This window comes from Stegodyphus dumicola, chromosome 4 (genome assembly GCF_044657685.1).
Source record: "Stegodyphus dumicola isolate Sdum_Otavi_A_Nest chromosome 4, ASM4465768v1".
NCBI lineage: Eukaryota > Metazoa > Arthropoda > Arachnida > Araneae > Eresidae > Stegodyphus > Stegodyphus dumicola.
In genome coordinates, this window is record NC_140771.1 from 157598182 (window position 1) to 157618662 (window position 20481).

Below are 20481 nucleotides of genomic sequence, written 5' to 3' on the forward strand. Positions count from 1 at the left end.
AATTGTCAGTATGAAATAACATAGAATAAAAATCTGAGCTAATATTTATTTCAAATATACAATTTTACAATTTCATTATCTTACATGTTGACAACCTGGAACTATAATTTCATTGACAAAGAAATATTTAAACAGGGGAAAAACTGACATAAAATTTTAAGTACTTTTAACATACCCTTCAAAAAGTATGTAATCTGCTATAAATAAGAATCAAGTTAAATTTATAAAATTTTATTAAAGTAGAGGTTTTTCCCAAACACGTCAATCAAGTTTTTGCACTGTATTATATATAATTTAGGAATCTTAAATCACAGGTATGTTAGAGGTCAGACTCTAGAGTTTGAATGTGGCCAACGTTCTTGAGGCACAAGTGGTTGTTGCATTGAATTATTTCCTTGGTAATCTGAAAAATATTCCAGTTGTGTTAATATGTATATAATTATGCATTTTTCTAAATTTGTAAGTATGAATATATTATATTCATTCCAATAAGTTTTATAATTAACTTATTAGTCATGACCAATAAGTTTTATAATTGAAAAATATTTTGAAAAAGTTTTAATTCTCATTTCTGATAGAGATTTTTGGTAGGGAATGCTGAAATTACAAAATCCTCCATCACTAAGACAATTTTTAGTGTATTTCTTTGAAAATTCCAGCTAAAATTAAAATATTAACCACTTTGTATAAATTTTATATTGGAAATATACTTCATTTGCAAATTTAATAAAAATTAATGCATAAGAGTTCTTTTATTAATTCCAAGTGCTAAAGGTTTTTACTTTAGGAAACATTCTATAAGTATCAGTGATACAAAATTTAGACTTGTCAAGTTTAATAGTGTCAATGCATATAAACCTATTGAATTTTTTGATAGATAAATTCATCCAAATGTTGTAAGGCATATTAAATGGAACAACGGACAGTCTAACAGACGGCAAAATAATTATAAGTCTTGAAGAATTTACTTATTTACAAGACCTACTTTATTAGATTTAAATTAGTTGTTCAAACTAATCAAGTATACCTGAACCTGACATGAGGAAAAATGGCATTACAGATCTCTCATACTTAATTTTTTTCCCCTATAACTTTAAAAGCTTTTGGTTGCTTGAATGTCACTGTATTTAGAGACAATTTAAAACAATCTAGCATAGAAACTCAAATTAAAAAGGACATGGCAAACTAACCTGTTCTTCTAGGACCTGGATCTCTTCTAAATGATGGTGGAGGCATAGAAAATCTTGGATGATGTGCTGGAGGGGGAAAGAATGGCCTGGGTGGCTGTGGTGGAATGTCATGAAAATCTGGTAATGAGTGTGGCGGAGTTGAATTACGGGAATCTCTTGTATCTGTTCCTAAAGGCGAAGAAGCATGAGGCCGCATTTCCCCATCAACAGCTGCAGAGCGACGACCTCTGGGTGGAGTAGATTCTCTTCCTCTTGAAGAAAATTCTGGAGGAGTTACACGAAAATCTGAGTTTGACAAAGTGTCTGGTGGTGGCATATGCCAGGGCTGAGGACGAAAGGGTGGATCCAATGGAGGTAAAAAGGGAGGCAAAGGTGGTGGAGGTAATGGAGGCAATGGTCTGTCAGGCGGCAGTAGCATTGGAGGTGGCACAGGCGGCGGAAATAAATTAGGCCTCATTTCTAATGAGCTGTTTATTTCCTGTGAACTAGCTAAGTCATCATTTAGACCAGGCATTCCTATTTTAAGAAGACAAAACTGATTACAGGCTAACTTTTGAAATTACATCTTTTCAAAGGAAAAATCATTTCTGAGTTTTAAATACATAAATAAAGCCCAATTTTCTTCAATACATAGATAATAAAGCACAAAGTTTATCAATTACAAACATAACGAATATTTAACAATAAAATATATAACTTACTGTTACACTGAATTGAATTGATTTAAAACATGAATAATGAATAATATCAAAATAAATTATGAATTGAAAAATCAAAATAAATTATGAATTGAATTGATTTGATTTAAAACAAAAATTATTTTATTATGAAATTAATTCAATCACAAAAATACATTTTAAACGATAGAAAAATTTTATGTAGTCCTGCAGACCTTGTTTTCTGAGTTTTAAATACATAAATAAAGCCCAATTTTCTTCAAAATACATAGATAATAAAGCACAAAGTTTATCAATTACAAACATAAATATTTACAAAAATTTAACAATAAAATATATACCTTACTCTTACATTGAATTGAATTGATTTAAAATCAAAATGACTTTATTATGAAATTAATTCAATCACAAAAATATATTTTAAACGATAGAAAAATTTTATTTAGTCCTGCAGCTTTTTTTTTTTTTTTTTTTTTTTTTAAGCCAGGCATTTTGCTGATAAAAACAAATGCTCAGTACAAAGGAAAATTACTCTTAATTGCTTGAGAATGGCTATTAGAATTGAGAACAAAAGTAAAATTTGTGCCGCATTACTACCAAAATGCCAAATGATGCACATGCTTCAAAATTAGGAAAAGAAACTACTGGTGCCGAAAGTGCCCTTCGTTCTACATTGTACGATCAAAAAGTTTGCGGACTGAGTCTATAATGTAAAAATGTTTTGCAGTAGTGAGACTATGAGAATTTTTTTGTGTTACTACGTTCTCTGTCTTTTCTAAGAGGTGTTTGTCCCAAATCATGTGGTCAAAAGTTCACGGCGACAGCATTTTTTGTAGGCAGCTGCATTTAGTAACCAGGCATAGAAAGAAATGGTGTCAGTTGAGCAAACAATCAATATCAAATTTTGTGTTCGCTTGGGAAAGAGTGCAACAAGGACTTTTGAAATGTTGAAGCATGTGTATGGAAGTGAGACGTAATTGAGAACACAAGCTTTTGAGTGGCATCGGCGTTTCAGAGAAGGGAGGGAAAGTGCCAAAGACGATAAATGCTGTGGCCATCCTGTAGCTTCACACGCTGATGAAAACATCAGAAAGGTGTCTTCGGCAGTACGTGCAAACAGGCAGCAAACAATTTGCCAAATAGCGGAATCAGTTGGGATATCAGAGGCCACATGTCTGCAGATACTGACTAAGGATCTTAACATGCATAGGGTGTGTGAACACATAGTTTTCCACATATTAAACGTAGAGCAAAAGGGAATTCAAATGGAAATGGCAGGAGACTTAATTTCGGCTGTTGACAAAGATCCTTCCCTACTTGGCAGAATTATTACTGGAGATTAGAAATGGTATTTTATGTACAACCTGCATGCAGACCAAGAGAGTATCGGCAACGTGGAAATCACCACAATCTCCACAGAAGCAGAAATTCTGCTCTAAAGGAAAGGGTCATGCTAGAGGTATTTTTCGATATCCAGGGCATTGTGCATCTGGAATTTATCCCTGAAGGACGCACTGTGAACAAAGAACTCTTCGTCAAAATCCTGCACTGTTTGCATGAGTCGATCTGGAAGGTGGGCTGAACAGTCATGGGTGCTGTTGAATGACAACGCTCCTGCTCAACGATCCCTACCCATCAATGACTTTCTTGCAAAAATGAAAACAACTGTTTGCTTGCAACTGTGTCCTTACTCATTTAATCTCGCACCCTGCGATTTCTTCCTATTTCCTGAACTGGCAAGATGCTCGCAAGATCGTCGATTTCAATCTTCAGATGAAGTTCAATATGCATTGCAGGCTGAATCAAAGGACATGGCCAAAAATGGATTCCAGACATGCTTCGATGAACTATACAGGCTCTGGCAAAAGTGTGTTGTTGCACAAGGGTCTTATTCCGAAGGAGGATATGTTTCTGCAATTTAATTCATAATATTTTTTATGTTATAGACTGTCCATGAACCTTTGAATCCTACCTCCTATAATGCAGTTACAGCTATTTTTCAAACAATAGATTAAGATGAACTATTTACCAGCAGCATAATATTTTTTATGTTATAGACTCTGTCCGTGAACCTTTGAATCCTACCTCCTATAATGCTGTTACAGCTATTTTTCATACAATAGATTAAGATGAACTATTTACCAGCAGCTCTTTTTAGATGACCAATTATTAACACTTTGGCCACACCAGGATTTATAGGGTGATTTTAAATTCAGCTTACATGTAGATTTACAGCTATTTCTGAATTTTTGTAGTGAAATCTTATCAATAAAAATCGGATTTTCATAATAAGTTACACATAAACAGAAGTGTACCAAAAATATGTTTGAAGCCTAAAACATATGTATTGCATATATACAAAATTAACAAAATAGTTTGTTTGTAAATCTAAAAAATTACGAAAAAATGCATTTTATATGTTACTGGCAATGTATAAAAGCAGAGTTGTTTAGAATTCCTAAATAATATACAGAATGCCAAACACTAGACATCAAAATGTTATGATTATGCATTTCCAAGGTATTCTCTGCAATGTCAAAAGAACAAACTGCCAAAGTAGAAAATGCTCCCACTAATAATGTTTCTAATCCCACGTGGCAAAACATATCACTTTCAACATTAGCCTCAGATGCAGAATCTCCCATTAGCATGTCAGCCTTTGTTAGGAAGAGGATAAATATGCTACTTCAAGTTTGTTTAGCAGAGGCTCTAGCCCATATTGTGCAGTAGGAGAACAAAAAAGAAAGTGTAGTAATAGAAAACGAATTACATAATGTTAACATGTAACTTCGATTCTATGATGAATGTCTACAGGGTGAGCCTGTTTTGTAAAAAAACAGTGTTTTGCTAACTGAAAGTTAGTAAGCAACCAGACAAAGGCCAAGAAACAACGTAGAAGGAACCATGAGACTATTCTTTTGTTTTCCTCGATAAGAAAGTCCTTAACTTTATTTTGTATTTCATTCATTTCACATACATCTCTTCAGTAAGACTTTTCATTGCATTCTTTTATTATTCTGCTTAAGTACAATTTCTCAGTCTATAAAATGTACATCTTTTCAATAAAAACCTTTTCATGACTTTCTTATAATACAGTACATAGTCTTTAATCCGGACGTCCATAATCTGGAATGATTTATAATCCAGACCTCAAAGCTACAAACTTTCTGCACATGCGTAAACAAATGCAAATTGCATTTACGCATGCACATTTAATGTATAATGGATGGTATAAGCTAGGCTAAAATTATCTATTTCAGTTAATGTTGCAGATTGCGTTTTTCCTAAATCTTCTAATTGGATCCGGCTTATTATTTTTTGCAGACTGTAAGAGCAATTTTATAAAAAGTAAGCTTGAAATTTCAATTATGTCAAAAAGAGTTTCTGATTCTGGAGCTGCCAAAGGATCTACAAAGCGAAAGCATGTTTCGATGTACCGCTTCCGATAGTGAAGAAAGTAACAGAGAGGTATTTGAAAACGAAAAAATTTCGATTGACAAGTTAGTCGGTATTCTCGACGCAGCAATTACAGGACTTGAACAGTGGAACTGAACAAGAAATTATGTCTGTTTATAGAATTAAAGAGAAAGTATTAGCACAAAAAATGAAGCAACTTAAACAACTTACATTGAGAGAAATGTTTAATAAAGTAAACAAATAAATATTTATCCTTTTTTTTTTTTTTTTTTTTTTTTTTTTTGTAAATTTTGATACCTTTTAGATCATAATTGCTCTTTATTTCATAAATTATGATTTCATATTTTTAGTTTTATAATTCCTGCATGCCATCTTACCAGATTTAAATTGATGATCTATAATCTGGAAAAAACCCTAATCTGGAATTGCTGAAGTCCCGACGAGTCCGGATTAAAGACTTTGTACTGTATTACTTTGCTTAAATAGTATTCATTATTCTATATAATGCCAAGATATAACATATGCATAGGGAAAGTATATCTAATATAGAAAATAATTCACATATTTCATACTTTGCCCAAGAATGCAGGGCATTATATATATATATATTGCACAAGCATTCTTTAGAATTCCTGTTTTTTATACAGTGTTGGTAAGATATGTATTAATAATCAACAACTGGAAGAAAAAAAATAATGGAAAACTAACAAATATTAGTTTTGAACAACAAACAAAAATTGTAAGTTACTGAAATAGTCGATTACTTACTCTTAGGTACTGGTCTTATTATATTATCTCTGGAAGAATTGACCCAGTTTTCCTGGTCTCTTTCTAGCAGCGTTAATCTAAAATAAGAAAAGTATTTAAAATTCAAATGTATTTTTATTTTGCTTCTTAAAGTAAGAGTCCAAAAAGTGTACTGGCTAATTATATTATGCTTCTCAGCTGCTATAATGGTTAGAGACACTGACTGGCATATCAGTGGACCAGGGTTTGAATCTCAGAGAAGACATGGAATGTTTGTAAGCATATAGTGTTTGTGCAGCCAGGGGGCATTCAAAATACAGGGTGAACTAAAAGTCTTCTTGAGAGGTTGATGGTAGGGTAAGAAGGCTGGGAGCTCCTCAGGCTACTTCCCAGAGTGTTCTCACTCAAAATTGGAGTGGATCTGCATAATTAGTGTGGTGAGACTATGGTGAAATTCATGAATATTTTGAACGCATACATTCACTGCGGTGAAATAGTGTGGTGGGACTATGGTGGCAACCAACGCTGAACTTCTGGTGACCCATTCACTTTTACTTTTTCTTGCATAATTAAAATTATTTTACATATGTTATTGAGAGAAAGCATTGATTGTTCGGATTTTGCTTACATTTGTTTAAAAGAGGGAAGACTAAATTACAAAGCCTTAAAAATAAAGAAAAACAGAGAAAATTTGATGCTTTGGTGGTGATTTCTGAATCTGGAAAATAGTAAGAAATTACGAACATTTAAAAAAAGTATGTACAATATTGAGACATTTGCTTTAAGAGAAAGAAAAGAAAATCAGGATGTACAACTGACATCACAGTAAATTTAGTGTTTGAAATCAACCATCAAAGCAGCTTTAAAGATCCAACAGGAAGTATAAAATTTTGCCAATATACCGTTGGCGCAGTTGCAAGACCTCTTGTTTAACATCCTCTAGTTTTCTTTCAGCAGCACGAGCAGCTATCTACAAAGAAGTTAATGAAAAAGAGGCATGTAATTATTACATTATTTTCAAATTTAAGCTTCAGTGAGATATTAGAAAAAATATTTTAAAAAAACCACCCTAAAGTTTTAAGCCCAATAGGATTTTAAAAATTTGAAAACAATAAAAATAGCATCAAAAATATAAATATAAAATTAGGCAAAGCAACAACCTTTAACAGATACTTGGGAGGGGGAGAAACATTTTTTTCCCAAATAAATATTAACATATATAATAATATGGTAGCTAACTTAATGAGAAATAAATTACTAAATTATTTGCTTTAAATTTAAATTGTAATTTTATGTTATAAAAGTCTGAATACAAAGTGTGCTCTAAAATAGAAGTCATAGTTTTTTTTAAATAATTTCATTACTACATTTATCCTAACGAGAGTTCATTTCCATACCTTAATAATTTACTCATCATATAATATGTAAAATGTACCATAAAAATTATTATTTTGTTAAAACTCTGAATAAATATATGTTCTCAATTTTTAACACATTCACTAGTTTTGTTACATTTAACATAGTTCTAATCTTGCCTAGTAAATAAAACAAATCTGATACATGTAAAAAAGAGGGATATTAGGGCAAATAATTAAATTAGTTCTTACTAATTTCTTACTAGCCACAATAACTGAAAATTTAAACTGGTGTGGGGGGCACTGATAAGTCAGATTTTTTAACTGGATTTCATGAGTTAAATTTCACTTTGGGAATTTGAAATTATTTAAATGTTTAAAATGAAATCAAAATTTTCGATTATGATAATTGAGGCATTTGTAATTAGCATGTGATATCTTTTTGTCTAAGAATGGAACCAACAAGGAGAAAAAATAATTTATTTGCCCATTTAAGCAACATCAGTTAGTCCAGTTTTCTTGATATAAAAATTTTTGTATTGTGTCTATAATTGTCCTATCTATGATGTACATGTGTTTATGTTTTTAATAAATGCTAAAGTCATGCCTATGAATTACTTTTCACAGCATTAGAATTGTCATTTATTTTTTTAATTTTTGAAGTCAATATTTTGTTTTCTTTTTGAAAGTGAACTATGTGTCGAAATTACATAAAAATAAATGAATAAGTAAAATTTCACATTATAAAACTGCTGAAACAAACAAATTAACTACAATGATACAGGCAATTCTGAACAAAGGTATCCAAACAAAACTGCCAAATTATCTCAACTCATATGTTAAAACATTTATTAATTCATGTCATAAAGCTTTCAATATTCATAGTAATCGATTAGAAATAATTTTCATAATATGGTTTAATAAATATATCTATAAACTATGTTTAATAAAATCAATATAGTTTTAAATTATTCTTTTTAATACTTCTATAAATAAAGTTTGAAAAAGATAAAAATATCAACAAAACAGTACTACTATTAATAGTGAAATAACTTACACAATGATGAATATTTTATTTTAAAAAACAAGAATTAGAATAATGAACATAAATTACCAATAGAACATAAAGTTAAACTCACCCAATTTTCATGAGCTTTCTTTTCTTGAGCTGCTATCTGTGAGAAGAAAATTTTGAAAATTAGCTAATTTATTCAAGAACTGAAATATAATTTTAAATACATCAGCAGCTTCACTCTCATCATACTCTTCCTGTCAAATGCTATTACCTTCAGCAAATTTTTTTTTCAAATTAGCAGTAAATATTTCTTAATTTTATTTCACAATGAATGTATATTCAATTAATCAGGTATAATTAATTATGAGGCAAAAGCTTGCATAATCTACAATAGTGGAATATTTAAGAAGAACTAACATGGCATTTTATGACGCCACTAAGAAGTGCCAACATATGGACATTTTCAACCTATTTCACTATGAAATTTTACACGAGGACAGGCACCTCCGTCCATATGCCGCTTTTCTACTCAGTGGAAACCAGGATTTTCCAACATAATTTGTGTTTTTAAGTATGTAGTACTCTGAAAAACTTATTTGACTTGTAAATAATGATGTTTGGAAATCTTAGCCGAATGATCATGTGACACACAGCCACGCCCACAAGATATTACTTATATTTTCCTGTATATACTATTGTATTTTTTGGAATCATATTTTATATTCTGCATTTATGACTGCAACACACACCTTTTACGAACTGATTTAGTACTATTTTATGTATAACTATTGTAAAACTTCAGATTTACAGCGCTATGATGCCTGGATACCTCATCGCCAACCAGATGTCTTATTGCTCATCACGTGACATTGGTCACACCCCCTGCATCTGTTATCCTGTCTCCATGAGAACTACGTTCGGCATTTCCTTACCTGCAGTGCTCCTAGAAGCACCAAAGTTCGAGAGCCGGAACACAACCTGCAATTTCGCAAGTTAATCGCGGCAAATAAAGCAAGTTGGAGTTGGAGCTTGCATAATCCCTCATTCCTCTCCCTGCATCTCCTATTTTGTTGAAACATATTGTAAAAGTTATTTTCATACAAATTAATCTCTTCATTTCTTCCTCTTCCAATATACTCGAAATACCAACACAGCTCATCTTGCTTGATAATTTCCAGCTTTGTCTCATCTTCTTCCAAGAATGTGACAGCAATTCAGCAGCTGTTTTCTAACTGGTTAATAATTTTCACAATGTGTCTGCTATTTGCTAATAATAATAAGGGCTTATAATAGATAGAAACTGAAATTTATTTCTTTGCCCAGCTTTTCTTGGATTTCGCAGAAAATATGGTTTTGATTTGGTACTACTTTGGTAGACGGTTGCACGGATTTTGGTGATTTTTTTTTTTCGCAAGCGATACAACTTATGGTAAACCCATTGCTGGACAAGTTATTTATGGTAACCGATATTTTGTTGTCATTTTATTAAAAAAATAATGCGTTTTATTATGCATAAATTCCGTGTTTTAAATATGATTTATGACTTCTAAATAATAAAAATGAATTTAATTTTGCATTTTTATTTGAAATAAAAATTTTATTGTTTATGATATTTTATGGAATTTTATGTTGTGAATGATGTAATGAACGACATCACATTATTTTAAAAGTAATTGGTTTTAATATCTATAAATTTAATCTAATGTTTTAAACATTATTTATGGCTGTTAAATATTAAAACACAATTTAATTTTGCATTTTTTTAAATATGATTTTATTATGAATGATTACTTAAATAATTTTAATTCTATGCGTGATGTAATCAGCTCCCTGATTGGTTACTGAAAATTTGTGCATTACCGCGCTATTTTAAAATTTTATTATTCATCTCTTTGAATTCCTCAGATTTCAAAGCAAATGGATGTGTCCATTTCGAAGATGAATGTTGTTATTGGTAATTACTAAGCATTATTGGTATCGGAAAACAAAATGGCTGTTTGAGACCTTATTTTGGGCAAATTGGCTTTCCCAATCAAAGATTTATTTATTGTTACAAGGGTCAGAGGAAATGTATTTTAAATTTTTGGAGGAAACCTCGCTAATTGCTTCTTCAATGAAGTGCAAGAGATGTGGATCACAGATGAAGATTTTTTTTTTCCCCCCTGGTTTTTATCAATATACGACACATAAAATACTTAAAAAAAAAAAAAAAATCTGATGTGTACACCACATGATTTCCTTGTACGGAATATTAAATTATACGCATTTTTTCTTGCATTTCATTTAAACTTATTAGATTGAATTAAACCTACTTCGCCAACATCGCATAAACCACAATATAATAAATGCATTCTTTAAAATTTATTTTGTTTACCATAGCGACACTCTGGCGCTAGGTTTACTTAACAGTATTATATTTCGTTCATATTATAACTCAGAAAGCACAAAATTTACATCATTTAAAGAATTATCTAATCGTTGCCACATGTTCTATTCAAATATTATAATAAAGCTAGAACTATGTATAAAAGAAATTAAGCAAACAAAACAAAAAAGAAACAGTTTTTCACAGACGATTGAGTATTTCTCATTCAATTAATTCATTTCTCACTTCGCGATAAGGTAAAAATACATAAAAACTCAAAATATCTGTATTAAAAATTACGAAGTAAACCTTAAACACTTATTTCCTCGAAAAAATTCCAGAAAGGATTAAGCATGATTTAATTCACAATAATAAATGAAGGCGTTATCTTTGTTGTTGTGAAGCTAAGTTTCTCTAGATTGGCAACAAATTTGCTACTCAGCTGTTTCAAATGTAAACAAGAGCAATGGCCGCCATCAAATTAGGCTTAGCAGCACTTAAACAATTTAAAAATTGTTGATAATTCTAAAAATATTGCATACAGATTTACTAAAGGCATAAAACCCTTAACTGGAAGATAAAAACAACATAATTCAATCCTTTTTAAAGCAAAAAACGTACAATTTGAAAACATATAAGAGTAAAGAAACTGAGATCACTGAGCCGGGTAACAGAGTGGATATATTTATAAATGTATTTATATACGTTTGGCCCGGCCGATTGAAACCAAAATACAAAGTGCACATCTACATGTTATAGTAGTCTTATATACAAAATTTCAACATTCTGACGCTACTCGTTTTTGAGTTATGTGAGATACGTATGTACATACGTTCGTACAGAAAATTCTCTTCAGAATTCATTTTAAAGCAGTTTTTTACTTTTTTTTTTGGAGGAAAAGAGTCTTTTATTCTATCCTTATGTACAGATATCACGCAAAAACATCGTTAAATTGCATTCGAAAGCGGTGAAAGTGGATATTTTCGTTGAAATATGCTGCCTGAAGCTTGTCGCGATTACAATACTTCCTTTTTACTTCGTAAACGGAAGTAAATTAGCGCTTTTAGATTTTTAATTAATATTTCAGCTGATTAAAGTCATAAGAAGATGGGAATAGTCGAAATAGCTTTCCACGAATTTTTGGAATCTGGAATATATTTAATGTTCGGCAATGCTATTTTTATTTTATCGTAAAAATTGGAAATGTTTTTATTAACTGTAGGATTTGAAAGCGAGCAGTGGCAACAACTTTCGAAATAAAGCAGATTTTCATCTCCAGCTTGTGAGACTGCTACTTCTAAATATTGTTACTCAGAAAAAATGAGGGCGGAAATTATTGTTTTTCTGAGTTTTTAATTAATATCTCTCATTTTAGCAACTTCTTTTTTTTTTTTTTTTTTTTTTAAAGTGGACGTTGACCTTTTACCAGAAAAGAATCGAAAGTTTGTCGACGATAGTTTTAGTAGTGACTGAGTTATAAGAGGACAAACACACAGACTTTCTTCTTTATAGATAAAAGTATGAAAATAATGGTATATTTAATATTTCATTGAAATGTGCTTCGTAATAGATTTAAGTAATGTTTTGTTCCTTCATTCAAACTCCTTTTAGGAGAGCTTTTGAAGAAATGTCATGTTTTCTTATTCTTTTTTCCAACACCCTCCATACAAGTTCTATGGGATTTAAATCCAGAGAATACAGAAGAATTTTGATAACTTTAGGACAGTTGCATAATTATTACAAGCAAACATTTAGATTGTATGTTTAGGATCTTTATCTTAAATCCTAAACACGGAGCCTTGATAGAACTCGAATGTATTTTGTATTCCAAGTTTTTTTTTTTTTTTTTTTTTTTAAATTTTTATATATTTAAAAACATTTATTATCTACTACAAAAAACTAAAATTTTATATCCCCAAAGCAGTGAAACATCCCCAAAACATTATGCCCCCACCATCATGCTAAACAGTAAACAAGAGGTTTTTCCAATTCATTTCTTTACTAGGCTTTCACCATGCAGCAATCCGTGCACTGGATAGAAATACATTAAATCCTGACTCTTCTGCAAATATAACAATGCTAGAATATGATAAATCTTTTTCTTACCATGAATTCAGCGAATGTCAGACACTTGCCTTGTTTTCTTGCTGATGAAAAATTTCCTTCTCGCTGATTGCACAGTAGCTATGCTCCCTAATGATTGTACTAACACTTTCAATATTAACATTTCTTGAAAACTCTTCTAAACCCCTTGCAAATTTTAGAACACTAATTTTTATGTGTTGTTCAATTTTTTGTACGATAAATTTCTGATTTCTTCATGTTAGTTTATAGTGTGATTCAAACTTTAGTGCACTTTCAACAGTTTCATACAATGCCATTGTTTTACAACATCAAAGATTGTTGAACTTTTTATATCAGGAACTGTGTTGGATATTTTATATACTTTATCATCTTTGAAATGATGAATTTTTAAATTTCTAATAGAACTTATCATAAATCTGCAATGTCTTGCCATTTTAAGTTTAGATATAGAACTATTGACATATTTTTTTAAGTAATCATTTCCAAGTGCAGATTAAAATTCTTATATTGTATTTCATTTACAACAAAAAATTATAACAAGAAACATCATCTACAGAGACATCTTAACAAAACTTTTGAGTGTCCAAATTATTATGTGAGTTACTGTTTAACACTTTTTTAATAAATTAATTTATTATGAGAAATATTTCATTAATATTTTTTTTTTTTTTTTGGTACTAAGTGAGGCTTAAAATAGACAAAAATCAATCTATTAAGAAAAAAATGGTGTTTCAATATTTAGTGCAAGACCTACGTAAATAAAGTTAAAAAATACAAGTATCCGAAGAAAAATGTGAGCCACTGTCCAAAAGCACATGCATTCTCATACTGTATGTGCATATATGTATATAAATATTCAAGGTCAATGCATATTTGATATGCATTCATGTGTGATACAAAGCAAGATTTCTTTTAAATTTAACACCCAAAAATGGCTTTTTAAAGGCAGTCTTAAAAAATATTGCTGTGCTTAAAAAATGCATTTTTATCTGTAGGAAATGCTATTAATTGTTCTATATATTTTAATCAGGTTCAAAAGATGAATACATAAAATTCCAAGAAGATTAAGATTTTATCACTAATTCATTTCAGTAAAATATATATAATGGTTTTTTCATTCAACTTCTCTAATTTACATCCCTTTTATCCAACTACCTTCCTAGATACAAAAACAGGTCTATATAAATAGATTAGCAGAACGAACAAATTTCCAGAATCAGAAATTGCTGGTCTCAGAAATTTTCAGCATCAGAAATCAGTAAAATTAAATAATGGCTTTCCATTTAACTTCCTATATAAAGGAGGAGAAAAAAAAATAACAAACATACCTGACTTTTTAAATTTCTTTCAGTCTCCTCCATTTCTTGTTTCATACTAGCAACCTGATATCTGAGGGGAGGAAAAAAATCTATTAAATCAGAATTTTTAGGCATATTTGATATTATATAGCATATTTGACCCACAAATATATTATTTAATATAAAATATTTTACTTGTAACTAGCATTCTCTTGTTCAATTAGTAGAATTCGCCTTTCTGCTGAGCTAGCATCTTCTTCCTTTTTCTGTCTCACAGCTTCCTCTACACCTAGTTGCCTGGCAAGCAGAAAATAAAACAATTTTATTTCAATTATTAAGTAATTAGTTTAACAGCATCATAACAAATACATTATGGAATTATATAATTATAATATTTTATAGCTACACATAAAACTATGAATACTTATATATGTTAATTTTCCTTCAAAAACAATACAGAAGAATCTAACAAGCATAGAAGCATCCTAACAGCTTGAGAAATACAATAAATAAGGACTGTTAAGCTACGCATGGAATTAATATGACAGATAATTGGAACTATAGCATGGAGAACAGGGAGCTTGCTGCAATAGCACTTGCTCCAATTTATATAAAAAAACACTGAACCATTTTGAGAATAGTCTTCAAGTACAAATTGAGTTTCATAATCAACAACAGCCTTCAAATGTTAATTGAGTTTCATAAGATAGTTGGACACAGTTTGAGCACAATGTATTAAAGGAATTCATCCAAAATGTTATGGCAAAGATAAATATTATAAAAATGAATTATTTTTAATAGGAATACATCCTGTTTTTTAAAATTTAAAATATTCATTTGTAATATACAGTACAAAGTCTGAGATCTGAACTCATTGGGACTTTGGTGATTCGGGATATTATATCATCAATTTAAATCTAGTAAGATGGCACATAGAAGTTACAAAATTAAAAATATGAAATCATGATGGCAAAATGAATATATATAAATATGAAATTGTGATTTATGAAATAATGAATTTATGATCTGAAGGTTATCAAAATTTACAAAAAAAAAAAAAAAAAAACTTAATATTTATTTGCTTACTTTAGTAAACATTTCTTTGAATATAAATTGTTTAAGTTGCTTTGTTTTTTGTGCTAATTCTTTTTCTTCACCTCTATAGACAGACATAATTTCCTGTTCAGTTACAAAGTTCCACTGTTCAAGTCCTGTAGTTGCCACGTTGAGAATTCCCACTAACTTCTCAATCGAAATTTTTTTGTTTTCAAAACTTCTGTTATATAATTTTCATTTATTACTGCTTCTCCACATTTCGTTACAAAATCCATTAATTCAAAAATTTCACCTGTGGTTTACGATATCCGAAAGTATGAAAATTCATGGCTATAATCTTCATCGTCACCATGAAATATGGTAACTGGCCATAAATTATGCCAAGCATTTTTTTAAGTATCTGGAGGCATATTCTCCCAATCTTGCAACACTCCACACAGCAGATTTTATGATAAAATATTAAAAAAATTCTTGAACAGTCTTGCCATAATTCAAGAAATTTAACATGGATTTTAAAAATGCTACTTTATATTTGCATTTTAGTGCACACACTAGTCTGATATTCATAGGCTGAATGATGGAAGTACAGTTTGGAGGAAAGAATAATATGGATACATTATCTTTCATTAAAACTTTAAGTGAAATATGAGCCGAACAGTATCTACAATCAAGACAATTTTTGCATCATCAGGTTAAACCAACCAAATTCAGTCTTCATCTTCACTGCCGCAAAGTTGACTCACTCTCAAGTGAAATCGTGCATCACATCAAACTATGCCTGGAGATCTTGAATGTACTTCTTAGGTAATAAAAGTGCATCCAGAGTATGACCAAACAAGAGATCTCAAGGCAGAAGAGGTCATGACCAAAAAGCATCAGGGATAAGGAGTAGCTGGTAGTCTCATAGACAGTACTGCAGTAGGCCAGTAAAAACAGATGTAACTTCTTGTACCAGTCCTGTTGGTTTCTGGAAACCACCAGCGAGAAATTACTAAGGACAGCTTGATTAAACCTTGCTACCATGCTGTCTGACAGGGGATATGTAAAGATGTCGTTTGGGCTTTATTGATGCTGAGTAGCTTCCAGAGACCTTTAATAACAGCCAATGCAAAATTTGTTCTTTGATCAGAATGACTGAAGAGGCACTCCAAACCTGGAAATCCAATGCCGTATCATTACCTTTGCTACTACTGCCCCAGCCTCTTAATCAGAAATAGGATAAGCTTCAGACCAGTTGCTGAAGTAATCAATGACAATTACGATGTATTTGTTGTCACCAGCAGTTCATGGCAGAGGTCTCAGGATGTCAAAGGCAATGCATTCAAAAGCCCCGCCTACACTGTAAAATTGCATCTTCCCTCAACTGCGTTTCTTCGGTCCTCTCCGACCCACACAGGTATCGCAAGACTGGCACCACTTTTGCTTGTTATCCCTTGCAATTCTCCAGTAGAAAAGCTCTTGAACTCTTTGCAATGTCTTCATTATTCTGAAGTGGCTTCTCATTGGACTGCTAATTTTTTAAGGATGTCTGAGATCTAGGATCTTAGAAGTATCAGCTGCCATCAGAATGCCCTTTCAACAGATTCAGACTTCCTGTACAAGAAACCATTTTGAATATGGAAAGAGTCCCAGACAGCCCAATATTGTTTTCTCGTAGGAATAAAGATGGAAATGTCTTGCCAGGTAGGTTTCCTGTTTGAAGACTCCTTAAATTCAATTATGGGTTCAATGTCAGCATCTTCCAACTGGTCTTTCCTGACTTCTACATCTCTCCATGGGTCTAGGTCTCATGATGTTGGATTTGTAACTTCACGTAGGACTGGCTTAAGTAGTTCATTTTTCACTTTGACCTTGGAACAATATCAGCAGTTTTCTGGGCAGGGCTTTCTAGACAGGGCATCAGCATTTCCATATGATGATCCCTGCCAATGATGGATATTGATGTTATATTCCTGCAGTCTCTGTATCCACATGTCTACTACCTTCAGGATTCTTGTAATTTAAGAGCTAGATCAATGATGCATGATCCATGCTGAGCAGGAATTTTCTGCGGTAGAGATAACGATGGAAATGTTCTATAGCGTTAACTATGGCAAGCAACTCTTTCCTGGTGATATAGTAATTCCTCTCCAATTCAGACAGACAGTTGCTCCAGTATACCATGACATGTTTTTGACTATTTATTTCTTAGGACAAAACAGCACTAACACTCTCATTGCTCACATCTGTATCAAGAATAAATGTGTTTTTTTAGCTTAGTATACATCAGGATTGTCGCAGATGTAAAAGTTTCTTTCAGTTTGTTAAATGCATCCTCACTTCTTTTGACCACAGGAACTTTTGATTGTTCTCTGTCAGCTTGGGAAAAGGTCTTACAATGGAAAAAAAGTCCTTTATAAATCTCCTATAGTAGGTATAAAGCCTCGGGAAACTTCTCAGCTGATGGACATTTTCAGGGCAACTCTAATCTTTCACTGCTGACAATTTTTCTGGATCCGTAAAACACACCTTTGGCAAAGACTGGTTTATTACTGACATTAACAATTCTCTACGGGATAACTGTCTTCAATAAGTCGACAAGTGTCGAGGTTACTAGTACCCCTCATGGTGTGTTACAGTTCTTGGGATATTCCATTACACCATACCGGAAATTTCTGTTTTCATCTATAGATCCAGTAAAAATTCTATTCTTGCTGGTACTGGAATATCATCTTGAGCTATGATTTGGTGGGCATAATTAACTCCTTTATCATTAATTACGAATAGGGTTATGTCCGAGGCAGAATGAATTTTTAGAGTCGAGGGAAAAATTGTTATTTCCACAGAAAGTCTGATTCGAGTATGCAAGGGTCTGCAATATTTGCTACACATTCTGTATAATAATAGGTGGCCTTTCCAGACATGATGTTAAAAGTTTAATTTTTCATCAATGTCAATTTAATGCCCTGACGAAGTTTGAAGGGTAACACAGGTCAACTTCCCAATGAGTTTACCTGAACCAGATCTTTTTGGATGATGGTAACACTGGTTCCTGTATCAATACCCATATTGCAAGTAACTTCATTGATAAGTCTTGGCGATGAAGAGTCCATTATTGCTGCCATTCATTGCAGAAATCTGAAGTGCTTTAAAATGGATGTTTTCATTATCTAGCAAACTCCATTCTGCCAGATAGCCACTAATCAGTTTCTTGCAGCCCTGCTAGGGAGTAGTATTATGTTCTGTACCCTGGGGTGTTCTGCAGTTTCTTCATAAGTTGCCTTCAGCACTGCAGTTCCAGCACTTTATGGTAAGTTTGTTACTACTCCATCTCAAGGTACTGACTTGTCTGGCTAAATCATCATCTAGACAAGCAACCATCTGATCTACAGGCTCCTGGACTTAAGCAGCTTTGATTGAATGGCTGTCTCTATGAGTTGCATGCTGGGCTGTCAAAAATTTCACATCACATACTTGAGTGCTTTTTAAATCCTTAAGATCTGCTATTTGCAGAGCTTTTTCTATTTTAGGATCCTAGATGCCATTGATAACACACTGTAGGGACAGGACTTCCCTCCTTACTGTCGGGCATTCTGAAAAGTAAAAAAGAGACAGTTTTTCAATATCAGTAGCAAGTTTCTGGAGTATTTTCATGGGCTTCTGTTTTATGGGATTTTAACTGAAGCCTGCTATCATCCTTTACACACTTCTCCCTAAAGCACAGCTCTAAAGTGCCAGATAGAGCTTCGAATTCTAGCCTCTGGTTTTTGGGAAGAGTTTGAAGTAAATCCAATGCATCTGCTCTCGGAGAAGGGGCAAGATGACCGGCCTTAGCTTGGGGACCTCGTCTTATAACTTGCCAGGAGATCTTACCATCACACGTGGATAGCTTCAGAGAGGGACGAGAAAGCATAGGTAAACATTTAAAACCATCAGAACTGCTTCCTGCTGTCGCTAGGCGTTTCTTTAAGCGTAAACTTCTTCAGCAACCAAAGAAACCCTGTCATCAATTTGTCGTACAATTTGCTGTTGGATGCCAGATACTTTCTTCGATTTGTTGTTATACAGCAGAAACTATCTCTTCTATTTGTTCTTTGGCAGAAGAAAATCATTCTTCAATTTCTCTAACTTTATTTTCCACCGCCTCTATTCTGCCTCCCATAGCCTCGAATCTGTTTTCTATTACACAAGTAATTTCTATTTCCTATTTACCTGCTCAGTGCTGGAGAGGGGATCCAGTACTCTTTTTATGTAAGTAAAAGAGTTTCAGCAGACAAATTTTATTTTAAAATTAAATATACAGTACAAAATCCGAAATCCGGACCTCAAAACCACCAACAATGTTTTTCTCATAGACTTTACGCATGCGCATTTGATTCACCCCCCTCCACGCAAAATAAAACATCTGGAGACACAAATTAGTCGCCAAAACAATAATCCATTTACTCAATGTTAAATAGACATGCCCCTGTATTTTTACTTTTCAGGCATAGCTTGTCTCTATATTTTTCACGTTCTATTACACAGAAAAATACACCAATTTCATGTATAACTGCCCAAAAATCAGTGTTCCTTAAAAACATTCAGAAAGCAATGTGCTATGTCACCAAAATAGGCAACACATGACGTCAGCCAAATCTATTTACATGGCAGCCCAGGTATACATGCTCATGTAGCAAGACTGCACTGATTACCTTCAAATTCACAGACAATGTATTTGTTTTTGTTAAACTGAATGCACTTTTTTTGGTGTGTGTGTAAAGAATCATTCCGTAGAATTCGTCAACTCTTGAAAAAAGAAAGCACTGCTAATCTTCAGAAATATGAGATTTTGTCTAACAAACAGAATGCAAAAATCACTTTCTCATAAAAGTTGTACTTTGTAAGCAATGAAATTTTATAGATCAAAATCTGTATGCTGATGTTCAGTTTATGCAATTCTCTGATTTCTATGAATCGAAAACATATTTCTATGTACAGGAAAAAACAAAGTGTGAGCAGTGCCAAATTTGTACTATTTTCTGATATTTTTCAAGTGGAAACAGATCCTTGTGTACATGGAAAGAACAACAACGTGAATAGTGCCAAACCCTGTATAATGCCAAGTTTCGGCAATTCTCTGATGTTTTTTAAAACTAAACCAGTTTGCTGTTTACATGGGTAGAACAGTAAAAAAAAAGGTTAAGTATTTTATTATGGATGTTTCTAGCATTTAAAATTTTGTATATTCTTGTTGCCGTTTTTATATAATTCTTAGCATGTCACCATTTTTTTAAATAGCATTTGTTTTTTCTGTC

At 32.1% G+C, this 20481-nt stretch overlaps 1 protein-coding gene across 3 annotated transcripts in view; it reads right to left on the reverse strand.

Moving 5' to 3' along the window:
* Positions 1–32: 32 nt before the first annotated feature.
* Positions 33–20481, reverse strand: part of Tango1 (transport and golgi organization 1) — a 159349-nt gene continuing 138900 nt past the window's right edge. For all 3 annotated transcript variants that reach the window (XM_085815634.1, XM_085815636.1, XM_085815635.1), the window contains 7 exons: positions 14345–14446; positions 14180–14240; positions 8526–8561; positions 6934–7001; positions 6053–6129; positions 1191–1706; positions 33–403 (listed from right to left, as the gene is read on the reverse strand). In XM_085815634.1, coding sequence (XP_085671760.1) covers positions 327–403; positions 1191–1706; positions 6053–6129; positions 6934–7001; positions 8526–8561; positions 14180–14240; positions 14345–14446 — 937 coding nt within the window. In that variant the 3' untranslated portion in view covers positions 33–326. The remainder of the gene's footprint in view (positions 404–1190; positions 1707–6052; positions 6130–6933; positions 7002–8525; positions 8562–14179; positions 14241–14344; positions 14447–20481) is intronic.